Below are 14,445 nucleotides of genomic sequence, written 5' to 3' on the forward strand. Positions count from 1 at the left end.
AAATAGATGTTTGCCCCATTACTGAAACTTGGGGTAACAGTGCTGCAAGTCCCTCCTTGAATCTTGATATCTCGGAGGGCTACAGCATGTTACGCCAAGACAGGAGGGTAGTTAGAGGGGGTGGGGTAGCATTTATTTTCAGATCTCTTCTATACATCTGGGAAGTTAATGGCCATTTCTTGGGTGGGATTGGATCATATGTATTAAGATTGGCTTGAATGGCAAAGCAACTTTAAATGTTCTGTTATATCGCCCCCCCCTCCATTACAGAAGATTTTGTTATGGCTTTATCAAACTCCCTTCTTTCTTTTTTGAAACCTTATACACATTTTATAGTGTTAGGTGATTTTAATTGTTGGCTGGGTAATGAGGAAGACAAAATGGCCTCAGATTTGCATGTAGTCCTGTCAGATTTAGGCTTTGAACAAAAAGTCATGGTACCGACCCACTGTTGAGTCCCCACCCTGAAGGTTGAGTGCAGGGATTGTCATGTTTCGCCTTGCCCGTGGTCCGCCCACTCTTTTATACTATTTACAGTGCAGGCACAATTTCCAGTGGAAAAAAATGCACGGTTACGTTTAAGTCCTCAAGAAACCTGAAGAATATATCAGCGGAACCGATTAAGCCTTTGTTGAATCCAGTGGCTGTATTCTCTGAAAAGAGAACCTCTAACGAGTTGGCAAGTCTGTTGTTCACAAATATCAATGACATCTCTAATATTTTGACCCCAATAAAGCAGAGAAAAAGCAAGGACTTGAAAAAAAAGCAATGTGAATAAAAAAAAACTTAAAGCCTTGACCCTTAAACTTTACTATGCTTGCAAACTTAACCCTACTCCGCCAACTTTGGCAGCCTACAAAGGAGTGGCAAAATCCTACAGGCTAGCGATCATTGAAGCCAAAAAAAAAATCTTTCAACACCAGAGTCCAGAATGTGCAATCTGATGTTCAGGAGCTTTTTAAGATCTTAAAGGAGCAAGAAACAACTCACTCTTCAGACTCCTCTCAGTTGTTGAAAGATGAGGCATGGTGCTCTACTATTCAGGACACCAAGCAGGGCAAGTTGACTAAAATCAGGGCCGATAATGAAAATAAGAAAGAGGGTTAATTTCAGCAGCAGATCAAAGCATAAATGGTCCTTCCATCACTGGCACTAGTATTCCCCAATGTAGCTTTTCTGCTATATCAGTGACAGAACTGGGAACTATAATGGAACGGCTAAAGGCCACTAAGTGTATGGGCGACCCCTGTTCAGCCGTCATAATAAAAACTTGTCCTCCTAGGCCCTTAGAAGCGATCTGCACATTTGTAAACTTATAATTTTCTGATGGCTCAGTTCCCCAAAACCTTAATAAGACTTGGATAACCCCGATTTTTTTTAAAAAACCAAGCTTGTGGCTGACATAGCACTTAATTATAGGGCCATTACTAATACCCCCTTCTCATTAATGACCTTGGACCGGGTGGCTTATACCCAAATTGCGGAGCACCTTAAAAACGTTCATATCCTCAACAAATTTCAATCGGGCTTCAGACCAGGGTTCGGTACAGAGACTGCGCTCCTGGAACTCAAGGCCAGACTCCTGTACCGGATGGATAAGAACAAAGCCTTAATGTTGATGCTGCGTGACTTGTCGGCGGCTTTTGACCTGATAGACCATTCCATCTTGGCTACCAGGTGGAGGGAAGTCGCCAACTCCTCATCGGCAGCGGCTCAATGTACTTTGTCCTTTCTAAGCAAACAGAGAGTAGAGTTTATATTGACAAGGTTGCAGCACCACCTTTAATACTGAAATATGGAGTCCCGCAGGGAGCTAGCATCTCCCCCTGTCTGTACAATCTTTTTGCAGCCCGGTTTGTTTTTTGCTCTTTTGTCTCAAGAGAGGGTCATGTTTACTAACTACGCAGATGCTACGCAGTGCGTCATCTCCATCTCTGGAATTCACGATATTGAAGTACAACTCAATAGGATTTACGCCATTGGCGAGAAATGGATGGTAATAAACAACCTGGCTCTGAATAGGACCAAGACCGAGCTTCTAATAGTTGGTTCTCCTAATATGATTAAAAAAAACTTGGCCCCACATATGAAAACTTTCATATTGGTGATTCCAAAAGTATTAAACTAAAGAAGGTTAAGACTCTAGGGGTTATTTTCGATCAACACCTTAGTATAAAGGATTCCATTGGTAGTGTTGTATCATCAGGCTCCTTTTATATCAACCTCCTCTCTCACCTTAGACCCTTCATCACCAAATCGAATGCAGAAACCATTGAGAGAAATTGTTGGAGCCAAGTTGTAGTATTGGAGCAGCCTCCATGTTGGCATTAACAAAACTGATTGCAATAGACTACAGTAGTCCAGAAGAGGGCAGTTCGCGTGGTTGTGGGATCAGGAGAAAAGACCATGCGTCATCTGAGAGACAGGCTCTGCATTGGCTCCCGGTTGAGTCAAGGATCCGGTTTCGACTGCTTACAATCCCACAAACATGCAGACAAGGTGTCATGCCGGCCTACCTTCAGGATCTCTTAAATGAAAAAATCCACAGGAGAGCTTTGAGATACAACAATCGGGAGCGTTTGTCTATTCCTAGATGCAGGACGGTGAAGGTCTCTAAGGGAGCTTTTCACCTTGCAGCCCCTAAGGCTTGGAACAAATTACCATTGGAGCATAGATGCTTGAAATCTACTGATATCTTTAAAATAAAACTCGAGACCCTCCTCTTCATTTGAAGCCCTTCTACTGATCTTTGACCTGGGGAATGGCCCTGGCTATTGTTTTTGTGAGTTTTATTTCTGTTGCGCCCTCAAGCCCACAGATCCATGGCCGGGCATTACAAATATTTAAAGTAAAGAATCAGGGAAAGGAAATAGATGATGGGTGAGTAGGAAGGAGGAGAGTAGTAGGAGGAGGCAAGGGAGAGTAAAAGAAAGAGAGGGGAACGATAGTGTGGGGGAGAATAAGGTCAACTGGGGCCTGACTCCCTGCAAGGAACAAATTGCTTATAATTCCATTTTGGAGAATCTTAGAGCAAGGATCCTCTAAATTGTTCCATGGAGGTTTTTCAGTTTGTAGATGATAGGAGTTACTGATCTCTAGTGACCATCCCGGGTGCGAGGAACACCTGTATTAGGGACGAAACGCCTGCCACTAGATGAGGGAGAGATGGCCCTTGGAGTGCCCCTTTTCTACAAAAATTAATTAATAACCCTTGAACTGTCTTCGAGAGCTGGCGTGTTCTTGAGGCCATTTGTGACACATGGTGGAACTCCTAAACCCTTGAAAGCTGTGGTCAGAGCTGAGACTGTGGCAGAGTGTCAGAAGAGCATCATCTGGCCACACAACAGATGGAAGACTATTGGAAACGGTGCTTAATTGCTACAGATTAAAAAGAAAACTGCCTGACAAATACGTAGTGTACACATACCTACAGAAAGCATTTATTGCATATTTCACACTTGCAGTCTGCCTTTTCCAAAACGTTGACCACGCACATGCCAAATATTTCATATTGGTTGAAATGTGCAATGCTCCTTCGACAAATGACAGTACTTTGACTCCTCTCTCTCCTTCCGCCCTCATACTAAGGACATTGCCATGAAGTCCCATTTTCAACTCTTCCTTCTCAAAGGAATTTTCCCTTTTCTCACTTTCCCCCAGAAGCTCAATGTTTCCCGAGCCCTAGTTCTCTCTAGGCTTGACTATTGCAACAGCCTCCTCCTCAATCTACCTTCTTCCACCCTGCAACCCCTTCAGCTAATCCATAATAGAGCAGCAAGACTTGGCCTTAAGCCCAGGGACCGCATCTCTCCCGCCATATAAAGTCTCCACTGGCTCCCGGTTGCTGTACGGATCAGATTAAAACCTCTGTGCATCATCCACAAGCTATCTGAGTCAGGGGACCACACAATCTGCAACTCTCTCTTACAAAATACTCTGCTTCTAGACCTTTTTGTTCCTCTGGCACCAACTCCCTGTGTGTAAAGCGTTTCGCTAAACAGAGAGCAGGAGGATGTTCACTTTCCTCAGCTGGATCCCTCCTAAGGAACAGCCTCCCGCTCCCTCTGCGTCTTGAGCATGACCTCCTCAAGTTCCAAAAGCAACTCAAGACTTTCCTCTTTTCCTCCTCCTTCCCATCTTCTATCCTCTGCTAATCTCACAGTTGCTGCGATTGGTGTCTTGGACCCTTAATGCATTCTTGGGGCCCTTCACTCTCACACCCAATCTCCCCAGCTTCTGTCTTCCTTCAGCACTTGCCTCGGCAAACCCTCCGCACTGGAGACTCGCACCTTTCCACCCAACGCGGCCCCTGGCTACATAGCACGTACCCTAGTTTGCACTTCATCTGTGGCTCACCCTCGAGCACAGACGCTCCAGCATCTACTCCACTGCCCTCTTCCTTGCTGCACTTGCACATTCTGAATACTCACATGACATAGTAGGTTCGGCCGCCCAATTTCCCTACTGTAATTTTTTGTATACTTTCAATTGTACTTTTTGGTATACTTTTATTTGTACTACAATCCCTTGTTCCCTCCCTGTTGCCCTGTGGGTGCTTCGAAAAAGAATTTATTTGCTGTATAAGCGCCTAACAAGCAAAGAAATAAATACAATTAAAATAAATAAATAAGTTATTTCTGATTAATAAAGACATAATTGTTCTTCTTTAAATAAGTACAAACACTACCTCTTAAGACACTAGCAACCAGGTTGGAGAGGCAACGGAGATCAACTGTTAACAAGACACTCTACAATGAGGTTGTGTCTCAGTGTCTGCAGGCCAATTACCTTGAGATGTGTTGCTCGTTTAAAGACCTTATTGCAGATATGACACACATGGATTCGGTCTTTGCCATGAACTTCTTTGCTATGGTCGGTTAGCATTGCTGCTGAAGGGAAGTATCGATTACACTCAAAACAGTGGTGCACTTTGATCTCCTGATCAGTTCGACATTCCTTTGCTAGCTGTGAAACCTCAGATACCTAAAACAGTTTAGAAAAGGCGCTATAACATATTTGTCCAAATGAAAGTGAAAAATATACATTTCAAACATCCTGTGTGTGTGTGTGTGTGTGAACATTCAAGCACTAGAGAATAGTAAGGTAGATGGGCGACTGTAAATAGCAGGGGATTCAATTGATACTGATGATCCAATTACTTACCGCTATCAGCTGGATGCTCCTTCCACAGATTGCTCCTTTTTGCTATTCTGTCCACAGCGCCACCTGACTTTGGATTGTATTTTACCACCAGAGAGTGCAGTGCGACTCCACGTCGGCCCCGCTCGGCACCGTTATGTTGGGCATAATGTCTGGGCCAGTATTTATGGAACCCTCTGCCCCATGACTTCAGTTCCATCTCTTGCCATAGCACTCAAATGCAGCAGGATATCAGAACAGATCAGGCATACAAAGTATCCCGCCAAAAGGGGAAGGTTGCAAGGGCGATGAGAAATAAGCGGGAGGAACATCCATCAGAAAGAACACTACAGACAACTAATTAATTTGTTTTTCTAATCGATTCCTTCCTCCCACAGATTACTCATATTTGATAGACTCACAGAGCAGTACATAAACCCGGAACATGGAGGAGAGTGAGAGAAAACCACCTACAACAGAAAACTCTGGCGGACTGCTCGACCAAAACAAGTGTCCTACCCGGACAGGGAATCTAGTCAGTAATATCTGTCAAAAGTATGCACCAAAGCCCACGTAGCTGCTTGACATGTGTCCAAGACAGGGACCCAGCTCCGCAGGGCAGAGGTGGCGGGCAGTCCTCTGATTGAACGCCGAGATCCTCACGCACATCCTTCCTGGCCCTATCTTAGCATTCCGATATGCAAAGGATGATTCAACTTCACATGGTATGTTAAGCCACAGTCCTGCTGACACGAGTATCAGCATAACCCACAAATACTGGTCATCTTGTCTGACAAGCCTTGTCCGAGAGATGTAGTAGATGATGGTTTGCACAAGGTCCCGCCGACTGCATTGCTCCTCCATCTTTGAAGGGTGAATCAGAGAAAACACAGGAAGATGTCTCTTCTGAGAGAGATTATAGTATAAAACAACCCTAGGAAGGAAGGACAGTCTCACTACAAAAGTAAACTTCTCCTTGAAAAACCCCAAGTAGGGAAGTTTAATAGAATGCCTGGAGCTCACTCGCCCATCTCATGGAAGTGATTGCCATCTAGAATATCACCTTAATGGTGAGCAACCTTAATGAATGAAGTGGCTTGAACAGTGCTTCCATAATGAAAGACCACACTAAATTCAAGTCCCACACGTGAACAATAAACAGGTGTAGGGGAAACTGGTTGTACAATCCATGCAGAAACTGCATAACTGTCAGGTCTCGCTGTCAACATCCCAACACTTATGGGGGAACCAGTATCTCACTGAACAGCCGTCTGCTGTGGCTTCTCCAACAGTGAGGGGTGAAGACAAACTACACCTCCCAGCATCCGACGTGCCCAAGTCTGTGTTCATCATCACGCAATGATGTCACGGTGGGCGTGACGTGTCGCAGAAGCTGCAGTTCCCATGATGCTGGTTATAGGAAATGCCGAAAGATGCATCAGTGCTTCTCAATGTCTGGTGCTTTCTATTGTGAGTAGCTCCTTGTTTGCTATGACTTCCTGTGTTCCTTCCCCTCTTCCCCGTTTCTCTCGACCTTCCTGTCCCCTGACTCTACTGCCTTCCTTGAACTACCTTGACTCTTGTCTGCCTCCTGGATTATTCCACTGCCTTCTCCTTTTGCCTTGTTTATTAACATTGACAGATCTCTGGAACTTGACCCTGCTTGCTTCCTGTATTATTCGTCTGCCTTCCCCTTTTGACTTGGTTGTTTTTTCTCCGACAGATTTACTGGAACTTTGACGGGGCTACTTTTCCGGGACTTGTGATGTTGAACTGGTTGGTTCTTTTTGTCCTGTATTTTAGATTCCCATGTGGAATTTTTCTTTTTTCCTTGGCATCTTAGCTTGCATCTTTGTTCCGTCCGGGTGTAGGTCCATTGTGAACTTTCCTTTTTCTGCACCCCTTTATTTTTGTTCACACATCTGGTACGGTTAGCTGATCTATGGACTTCTAACATCCTGGTAAGAGGAATCTCAACTTAGATGGATCAGTGCTTGCCTCAAATCATACAGGGTGGGCAAGGGAATTGGGGGAGTGGTGGGAGGTTATTGGTCATTGCGTTTTCATGGTTTCTGTTTTGTGCCAACATTCTCCTTGTGTTTTATTTGCATAGAGCTTGGGAGCGAAACAGGTTATACTTTTCTTCCCGCCTTTCCACCTGAGCCTCTGACCACCGCGCACGTTTACCATACAAAAGCCACGCTCTCAGGAGGAACGTCCCCCTATATTAGGAAAACAGTTTTCAGGAATATGTGGCTCACACCTACGCCTGGTTCCCGACAATAACAGTGGGGATTGGGAAGAAAGAGGCTTGCTCAGCAATCCAGTTAAAAACACAGATGGAAGACAGGTACACCAGCACAGTGCCAATCTGCAGGCCCGTCTGGGACAAGGAGAGCAAAAAATCCAGAACAGATGAGGTAGGCCACCAAGCTGAAAATGTACACCACCTACATGCAAAAATAGATTTGGTGGCCAGCCTCTAAGCTGATGTGAATACATCCAGGACGATGCCCGACAAATCCAACTCTTTATATCTCAGCAGCAAAGCATGGAGGTTGAGGCGTGAATGGAGGCCCCCCACACCCCTCTCCCCTAACTGGGACAGCAGGTCCACTCCTGCACGGGAGATGCTTAGGAGGGACTGACTATTCGGAAGCTGAGAGGACCACGTCATCCAGGTCCAGTCCAGAGCGATCAGAAACAACATAAACCCCTGGTCTTTGTATTCAGAAAACTAGTGGAACCATGGGACCTCCGGAAAAGCATAGAGCAGACTGACGTTTCACCCGACCATCAATGCAGCCTCCTCTGACCTCCCTACCGAGGAAACTCTCTGGAGCAGAACTACTCACACTTCCTTTTCACGCTGGAATTGAAGAGATCCACTTGAGGAGTCTCCCAAATGTAAAGGTTATGTTCGAGAAATTTCTGGCAGAGCTCACACTCGTGGAAATTCGAAGTATGTCTAATTGGAGCATTCCCTACAACCTTCTCCAACCTAGCAAGATCAGACACGTTCTGCAGAGACCAGAACAGTCTCATTGCTTCTCTGTATGCAGGAAATGGCCACACACCACCGCGTTTGAGGTACTGCATGGCCACTGTGTTGTCCAAAGAGACCAGTACAGTTTTTTTTTAAACTTTATTTTATTGTGTCACACAGGTACATCAAGGCACATAAATATGTCAATCACACAACTTATGCATTGTTTACCAAGAATAAAAAAGGGAAATGAAGAGAGCGAGACCATCACATGTCACATTTCCTCAGTCTCAGCTATATCTGCTAGATATTGTTTGTATCTGGACCAAATATTTGTAGGTCTCGTTGCTACTTGCAGCGAGTCAATATAAATGTCCTCGCAGTCGTTTGACCATATCATGTCTCTATCCAAGTCATTCTTGGTGGGGGGGACTCCTGCTTTTCCATTTCAGTAATATCGCTCTCTTGGCGAGGAGTAGGCTTACGCTCAATAATTTCCGCCAGGTTGGATTTATTTTCCCTGTGGCCCCCCAGCAAACTTATCGTCGGTGACCACTCAATAGGTTCTTCAGCCATGTCATCTGGTGTTTTACAGATCTCCACCCAGTAGCCCCCAATTGTGTGCATGACCAGAACATATGGAAAGTGTCCTCCTTATCACAACCACATCTAGGACACAGACCTTCAGTAGTGGGATATATACGTCACAGATTGGCTGGGGTATAATGTAGACTATTTACAACTTTATAATGAATCAGTTTATATCTAGCATTGCACAACATAGATTTTGTCTAGGCGTATATTTGTGACCATTGGTTGTCACCGATTTCATGTCCCAAGTCCTGCTCCCACTTTTCTTTGGCATCATGTTTGACTGGGTTTGTACGATGGTCTTGTATAAAGTTGAAGCTGATATCATTCCCTTCCCGGCTGTAAACATATATCCTAAGCCCAGGTTTATCGTTGGCTCAGTTGGAAATTCTGGCCATGTTCTTGCGGTGGCAGACTTCCATCGCATGTAGTGTAACTTATGTGTCGATGTATCTCCCACTATGTCTTTGAGGGTTTCCCATGTCACAAAGCGCTTATCTCGGAACAGTTGTCCCCATTGCATAATTCCTCTGGCGCCACACTGTGCCGCTACTTCTTTGTCCATAGTGGGTGGTATGTAATGGGCGTCCCAGACTGGCATGCTTGGGTGGTATAGCGTGTCTGTGCCGTGTATTTCGACTATCATTGTCCAAGCGGTGGTCGTGACCTGTGTGGGGTTAATAGTGTTGTAGTATTTGGGACGTGCTGTTGTCAGGTCGTGGAGTAGTGCGGCTGATTTCGGTATTGGGCCTTCATTGATTGTTTCTTTAGGGTCAAGGAAATCTGCCGCCCACTGTGCCACATAATGTGCCTGTGCTGCCAGATAGTAGATCTCAAAATCTGGAGCCATTAGGCCTCCCTGTTGGTACTGATCTGTGAGAACCCTCCATCTCAATCTAGCGTGTCCACCCCACACCAACGCAGTACACGCGCCCCCTATGAAACCTGCCCGTTATGAAACCTGCTTGGTCCTCATGGACCATGTATGGCATCAGTGGCGTTAATCGTGTGGCCAGGTGTTAGGCAGAAACCTGTGCAGTTCCCTCTGGGACCACTGCAAAAGATTTAAGACTACAGGTGTTTGGCCGTAAACCCACTTGGTAGCAGTCTGTACCACACAGATTCACTTGGTAGCTGTGGCTGAGCAGTCAGACTTCCCTCAAGAAGAGTTAGGCAGTATACAGAGTATTCACAATAGGTCAAAAGAACACAGCAGAACAAGTAAACACTGACCAGAGCTCGGTGTAAAAGAGATATAATTATTTATTTAAAACAACATCTAGAAAAACACACAGGCACTAATAGTAAGCAATTCAAAAACACGGTCACTAAAAGATATACACTCCCTTAAAAGAATGTTAGACAATTCTTTAGTAAAGCCCCACTTATTTTCAGACAGCGGTGAGCGCTTAACGCAGATGGCACTCTAATAATTCGTTTTAAAAGGGAGAGAAAAGCAGAGTATAAACTGAAACAGATCCCAACACTTTTTTAAGAACACAACAAGAGAGGAAGGCAAAGTAAAACCGTGAGTTTAGAGTTCAGTAGGCCGGATCCACTTTAAGAGGATCAAAACGAAATGTGTCCAAGGTCACACGGTTGCAGTGCACAAGAGTCTTGCAAAGGTTCAAAAAGAGTTGGACCAAAAGAAAGGGACCAGTTAGAGGGTCACGGCGGCCAGCCCAGTCCAGAATGTTAAGGGGTTATTATTACCTTGTAGCAATCTTTAGAAAGGGGTGCCTGGCGGACACGGTACCTTAAAGTGGTGAGAATACTCCAGCGGGGGCAGTTGTTCCTGGCAGCGGATGCAAGTCGGTGCTTCGTCCGGGGGAAGAGAGGATCTCGTCGGGGAGGAAGACAGGAGTCCGTTGCACTGCCAGGGAAGAAACCAGCCGCGGAGTTCTCAGGTAAAAGGAGCGGTCCTTTTATTCTCGGTCCAGTGGTAAGTGGCTATCCGGTTGCCGGGGTGCTTGGCACGGGCAATTGGACCACAAGACGGCCTGGGATGCGAAGAGAAGAAGGTAAACTGGTTGTGCCCACCAGTCAGGGGAAGAAGCCTCTCCAGCCGGGAGATCTTCTCTGTCGTCGGGAAGTGGTGAGTCGGTTCAGCAGTGCTCCACCGGTGGTGTCGTGGTGGTAGGTCAGCTCAGCTTCTCCCTTGTCGGATTCTCAGGTCCTGTGGCGACTTCTGAAGTTCCAGTCCCCAAAGCCCTGCTTTTATGCAGCACACCCCCATTCACTCAGCCTAGCTGTCAATCAAACATGCTAAGTGGTGGGCCAGTCACACAAGAGTGCGACTTGAGTTACCAAGGTAACTCAGTCCAGGGTGCCTAAACCCCCTCCCACCCCCCCTGTGGTACCCAGACAGAGTGGCACCACTTTTGGAGGCTTCTGTGGAGAAGCCCGCCAAAAAGTGGAACAAAGGGCTCGACTTGGGTTGGAGTCACAGAAGAGAACACAAACGCCATTTTAGAATCGAGTCCTGGCAAAAAATACCAACCGGTGAATTAATATTAAATAAATAAACCGGCGGTATGTTCGAGGCTATGAGAATTAAATAATTAAAGTTGGTAGCCTCGAACAATGGGAAAATCCCATAGGGATATATTTGCGGTCGAATATAAAAAGTAGTATCCACTGCCACCAGCCAAAACTCAACCAGGGGGGACGGAGACATGCCCCCTCGACTAACAGACTCCGGGGCAATCGAATTGTCCCGACCAGTACGTCCACAATATGATGGTTTGTACTGGTTTCTCTTAATAATTTGGGACTAGTAAAGCCAATGGTGACTTTACATGCCCTGGGAGACAGTTGTCAGTCCCAGGGTATGGAGTCTATGGTGGGGTGTCACTATGACACCCCTGTGTTACTGCACAGAGGGTGCTGTGTAACACACATAGTAAAAACACACGAGACCCTATGGAGAAAAGGACCCCATAGCCCATAAAACACATTAACAGTCAAAGGAACACCATAAATCATGTCCAAGAGTGGGAGAAAAAGAGTCTCACTCTTGACAGGAGAAAACAAAAAAAAACTCCAGAAATCCAGCAAAGCTGCTGGGGGACTCACTAGGTTAGGAAATTCAGCCTAAAGAGAGAATTCTCCCTAACACCAGGATCTTTGCAAAAATCTTAGCGTCCATATTTATTAATGATAATGGACTGTAAGAGCCGCATTCTTCTGGGGGCTTCCCTGGTTTAAGCAGTAGGGTGATAACCGCTTCTCTAGTGGTTTCTGGTAGTTCACCTTTTTCCATGGCCTTCGTCCAGACAGCGAGCAGTTTGGGGACGAGGAGTTGTGAGAATTCTTTATAGAATTCCGCACTAAGGCCATCAGTGCCTGGGGCTTTCCTGTTGGGGAGTGCCTTTATGGCTTCGGCTATTTCTGCTTCTGTAATCTGGGATTCTAGGGCTTCCCTAGTGGCATCTGATAGAAGTGTGGTTGGTATCTGGGTTAAGTATTGATCTATCTCGTGGTCCGTGGCTGTGCTTTGTGGCGAGTACAGATGTTTGTAAAAATCAAAAAATGCTCCCACAATCCAATTTATCTGTGGTCACATTACCAACGTTCCGTGTTATACATGGAATACACATTGGCCCTTGTTCCCCTCATACCATTCTAGCCAAAAGTCTGCCCGGGTGTTCTTGCTCCCCATATCACTGCGCCGCTGCGGGCCTATCAAAGTAGCGGATTCCGCAGTCAGCAGCGTCTCTGAATTCGTCTATCTTGGTTTTGATGTCCAGCCTTAGCTGCGCGGATGGTGCCCCCCACGTACTGGTTTTGTATATGGGCGATATCTTTTTCCCGTCGCGGTAGATCCCTGCGGATGTCCCTCAGTACACCGAATTCGGTTGACATTGCGGTGCCTCTGATGCACACCTTAAATGCCTGCCAGAGCACTGCCTGGCTGGACACCGAACCCTCATTAATCTCAAAGTATTCTTGGATATGTTGGGTCAGTGATGTCTTATAGACCAGGTCTTGTAATGCCGCCAGTTTGAACCTCCAGGGTGGCCTGTTTAGTTTGAGTTCTGGTATTTGCAATGTTATCTGAATGGGTGAGTGGTCCGAGTATGTCCTCGGGTAAATATGAGTGTTGATCCAATCTAGTGCTTCGTGGGATACTAGCCATACGTCTATCCTTGAGTGCATATCGTGCACCGAGGAGCAGAATGTGTATGCTCGTTTGGGGCCATTTAACAAACATCATACGCCCCAGATCGGTCACGTGTATAAGTATTTTTTGGGCCGCTTTGGTAAGTGTCCTAGGTTGATCCGATGTGCGTTCTAGTTGTATTTCGAGAATAGTGTTTATGTCACCACCAACCACCAGATGAGTCGTTGGGAATTTTGATAATTTCCCAAACAATGTGGAATAGAAGTCTGGATCATCAATGTTTGGACCATATACGTTTAGCAGTAGTACTTCCCTTTCTTGAAGGGTGCCGTGGACCATGACATACCTGCCCTGGGGGTCGCATTCTGTGTTGTGGCATGTAAAGGGGAGAGACTTTTTTATCAGGGTTGCTACTCCCCTTGAGCGACTTGAGTATGATGTATAGCAGTTGTGCGCACCCCACTTAGGGACCAGCTTTTCAGCCTGATGTTGCAACAAGTGAGTTTCCTTTAAAAACACTATCTTAGGGCCCAGCCTAGTGATGTACGCCATGATTTTTCTCCTTTTTATCGGGGATCCCAGCCCGTGAACATTCCAGCTCAGCATGGTGATAGTCTCTTTATTCGTCCTAGCCATCATCCCGTGACCTCATTAGGTGATGCATAGCAGGGAGGGAAAATGTTGTGCGTGTGTCTGTACTCTTCTGCAGTACCTGCGTGCTTTTAATTATAATTCCCTCCTTCCCCAACTGGTTCCCCAACAAACTTTTCGCAAGACCCTCCCCCTCCCTCATAGTTACCCAAACTTTAACTATGTCCCCCTGTCTATCCCCTTTCTCTCCCATGTCTCAGATGTGCACCTGCTACGGTGGCGGGGGGTTCTGCTGTGACATTCCAGGCTGAGCGTTTAATGTTTATGCACTTCTCGGCCGGTCCTGCTTTCTGTCACTCGATCGCATATTGAATGGTGGCAGTATATTCGCTACTGTTGGGGGATCATGCTGGTAATGGAAATGCTCCCAAGAAGGGGTAACTCGCCCCCCCTCTTCATTGTTCTCTTATCGTACTGTGTCACCATAAACTAAGTGAGATATTGTCTTCAACAAAGTTTGCCGCCTCCTCCGGGAACGTAAAGAAGTAGGTCTTGTTTTGGTATTGTAGCCTCAACCTGGCAGGGTAGAGCATTGCATAGGGAATGTTGCGCTCACGTTGTAGTTTCTTGACCCCAGTGAATGAGCGACGTTATTGCTGTACTGCCAGTGTGTAGTGAGGGAATATGCGTATAGTGTTGGCATCCCATCTTAGTTTTTGTTTTTCTCTGACCGCTTTCAGTACCAAGTCCCGATCCCTGTAGTTCATCATGCATGCTATGATGGGTCTCGGGTAGGCTCCCGGCTTGGGTTTAGGTGCCAGTGATCTGTGTGATCGCTCCACTATCAACATGGGCGACCAACCTGGGTCTCCCAAATGGTTGCGTAACAGACTCTCTACAGCTTGCTCCATTGGTCCCTTCAATGCTTCTTCTGGCATACCGAATATGTGTATGTTGTTGCGTCGGGATCTAGCTTCCAAATCCTCAAATTTAATTTTGACCGTCCCCAATTCCT

At 46.1% G+C, this 14,445-nt stretch overlaps 1 protein-coding gene across 6 annotated transcripts in view; it reads right to left on the minus strand.

Moving 5' to 3' along the window:
* ZNF236 (zinc finger protein 236) overlaps positions 1-14,445 on the minus strand; it is a 2,444,547-nt gene that overhangs the window by 147,897 nt on the left and 2,282,205 nt on the right. For 5 of the 6 annotated variants that reach the window (XM_069620724.1, XM_069620723.1, XM_069620728.1 and 2 more), the window contains one exon: positions 4,789-4,983. The exons of the other annotated variant lie outside the window; for it this stretch is intronic. In XM_069620724.1, the coding sequence (XP_069476825.1) occupies positions 4,789-4,983 (195 nt within the window). The remainder of the gene's footprint in view (positions 1-4,788; positions 4,984-14,445) is intronic. 6 annotated transcript variants of the gene reach the window in all.

This window comes from Ambystoma mexicanum, chromosome 5q (assembly GCF_040938575.1).
Source record: "Ambystoma mexicanum isolate Mex_15411 chromosome 5q, UKY_AmexF1_1, whole genome shotgun sequence".
NCBI classification, from domain to species: domain Eukaryota; kingdom Metazoa; phylum Chordata; class Amphibia; order Caudata; family Ambystomatidae; genus Ambystoma; species Ambystoma mexicanum.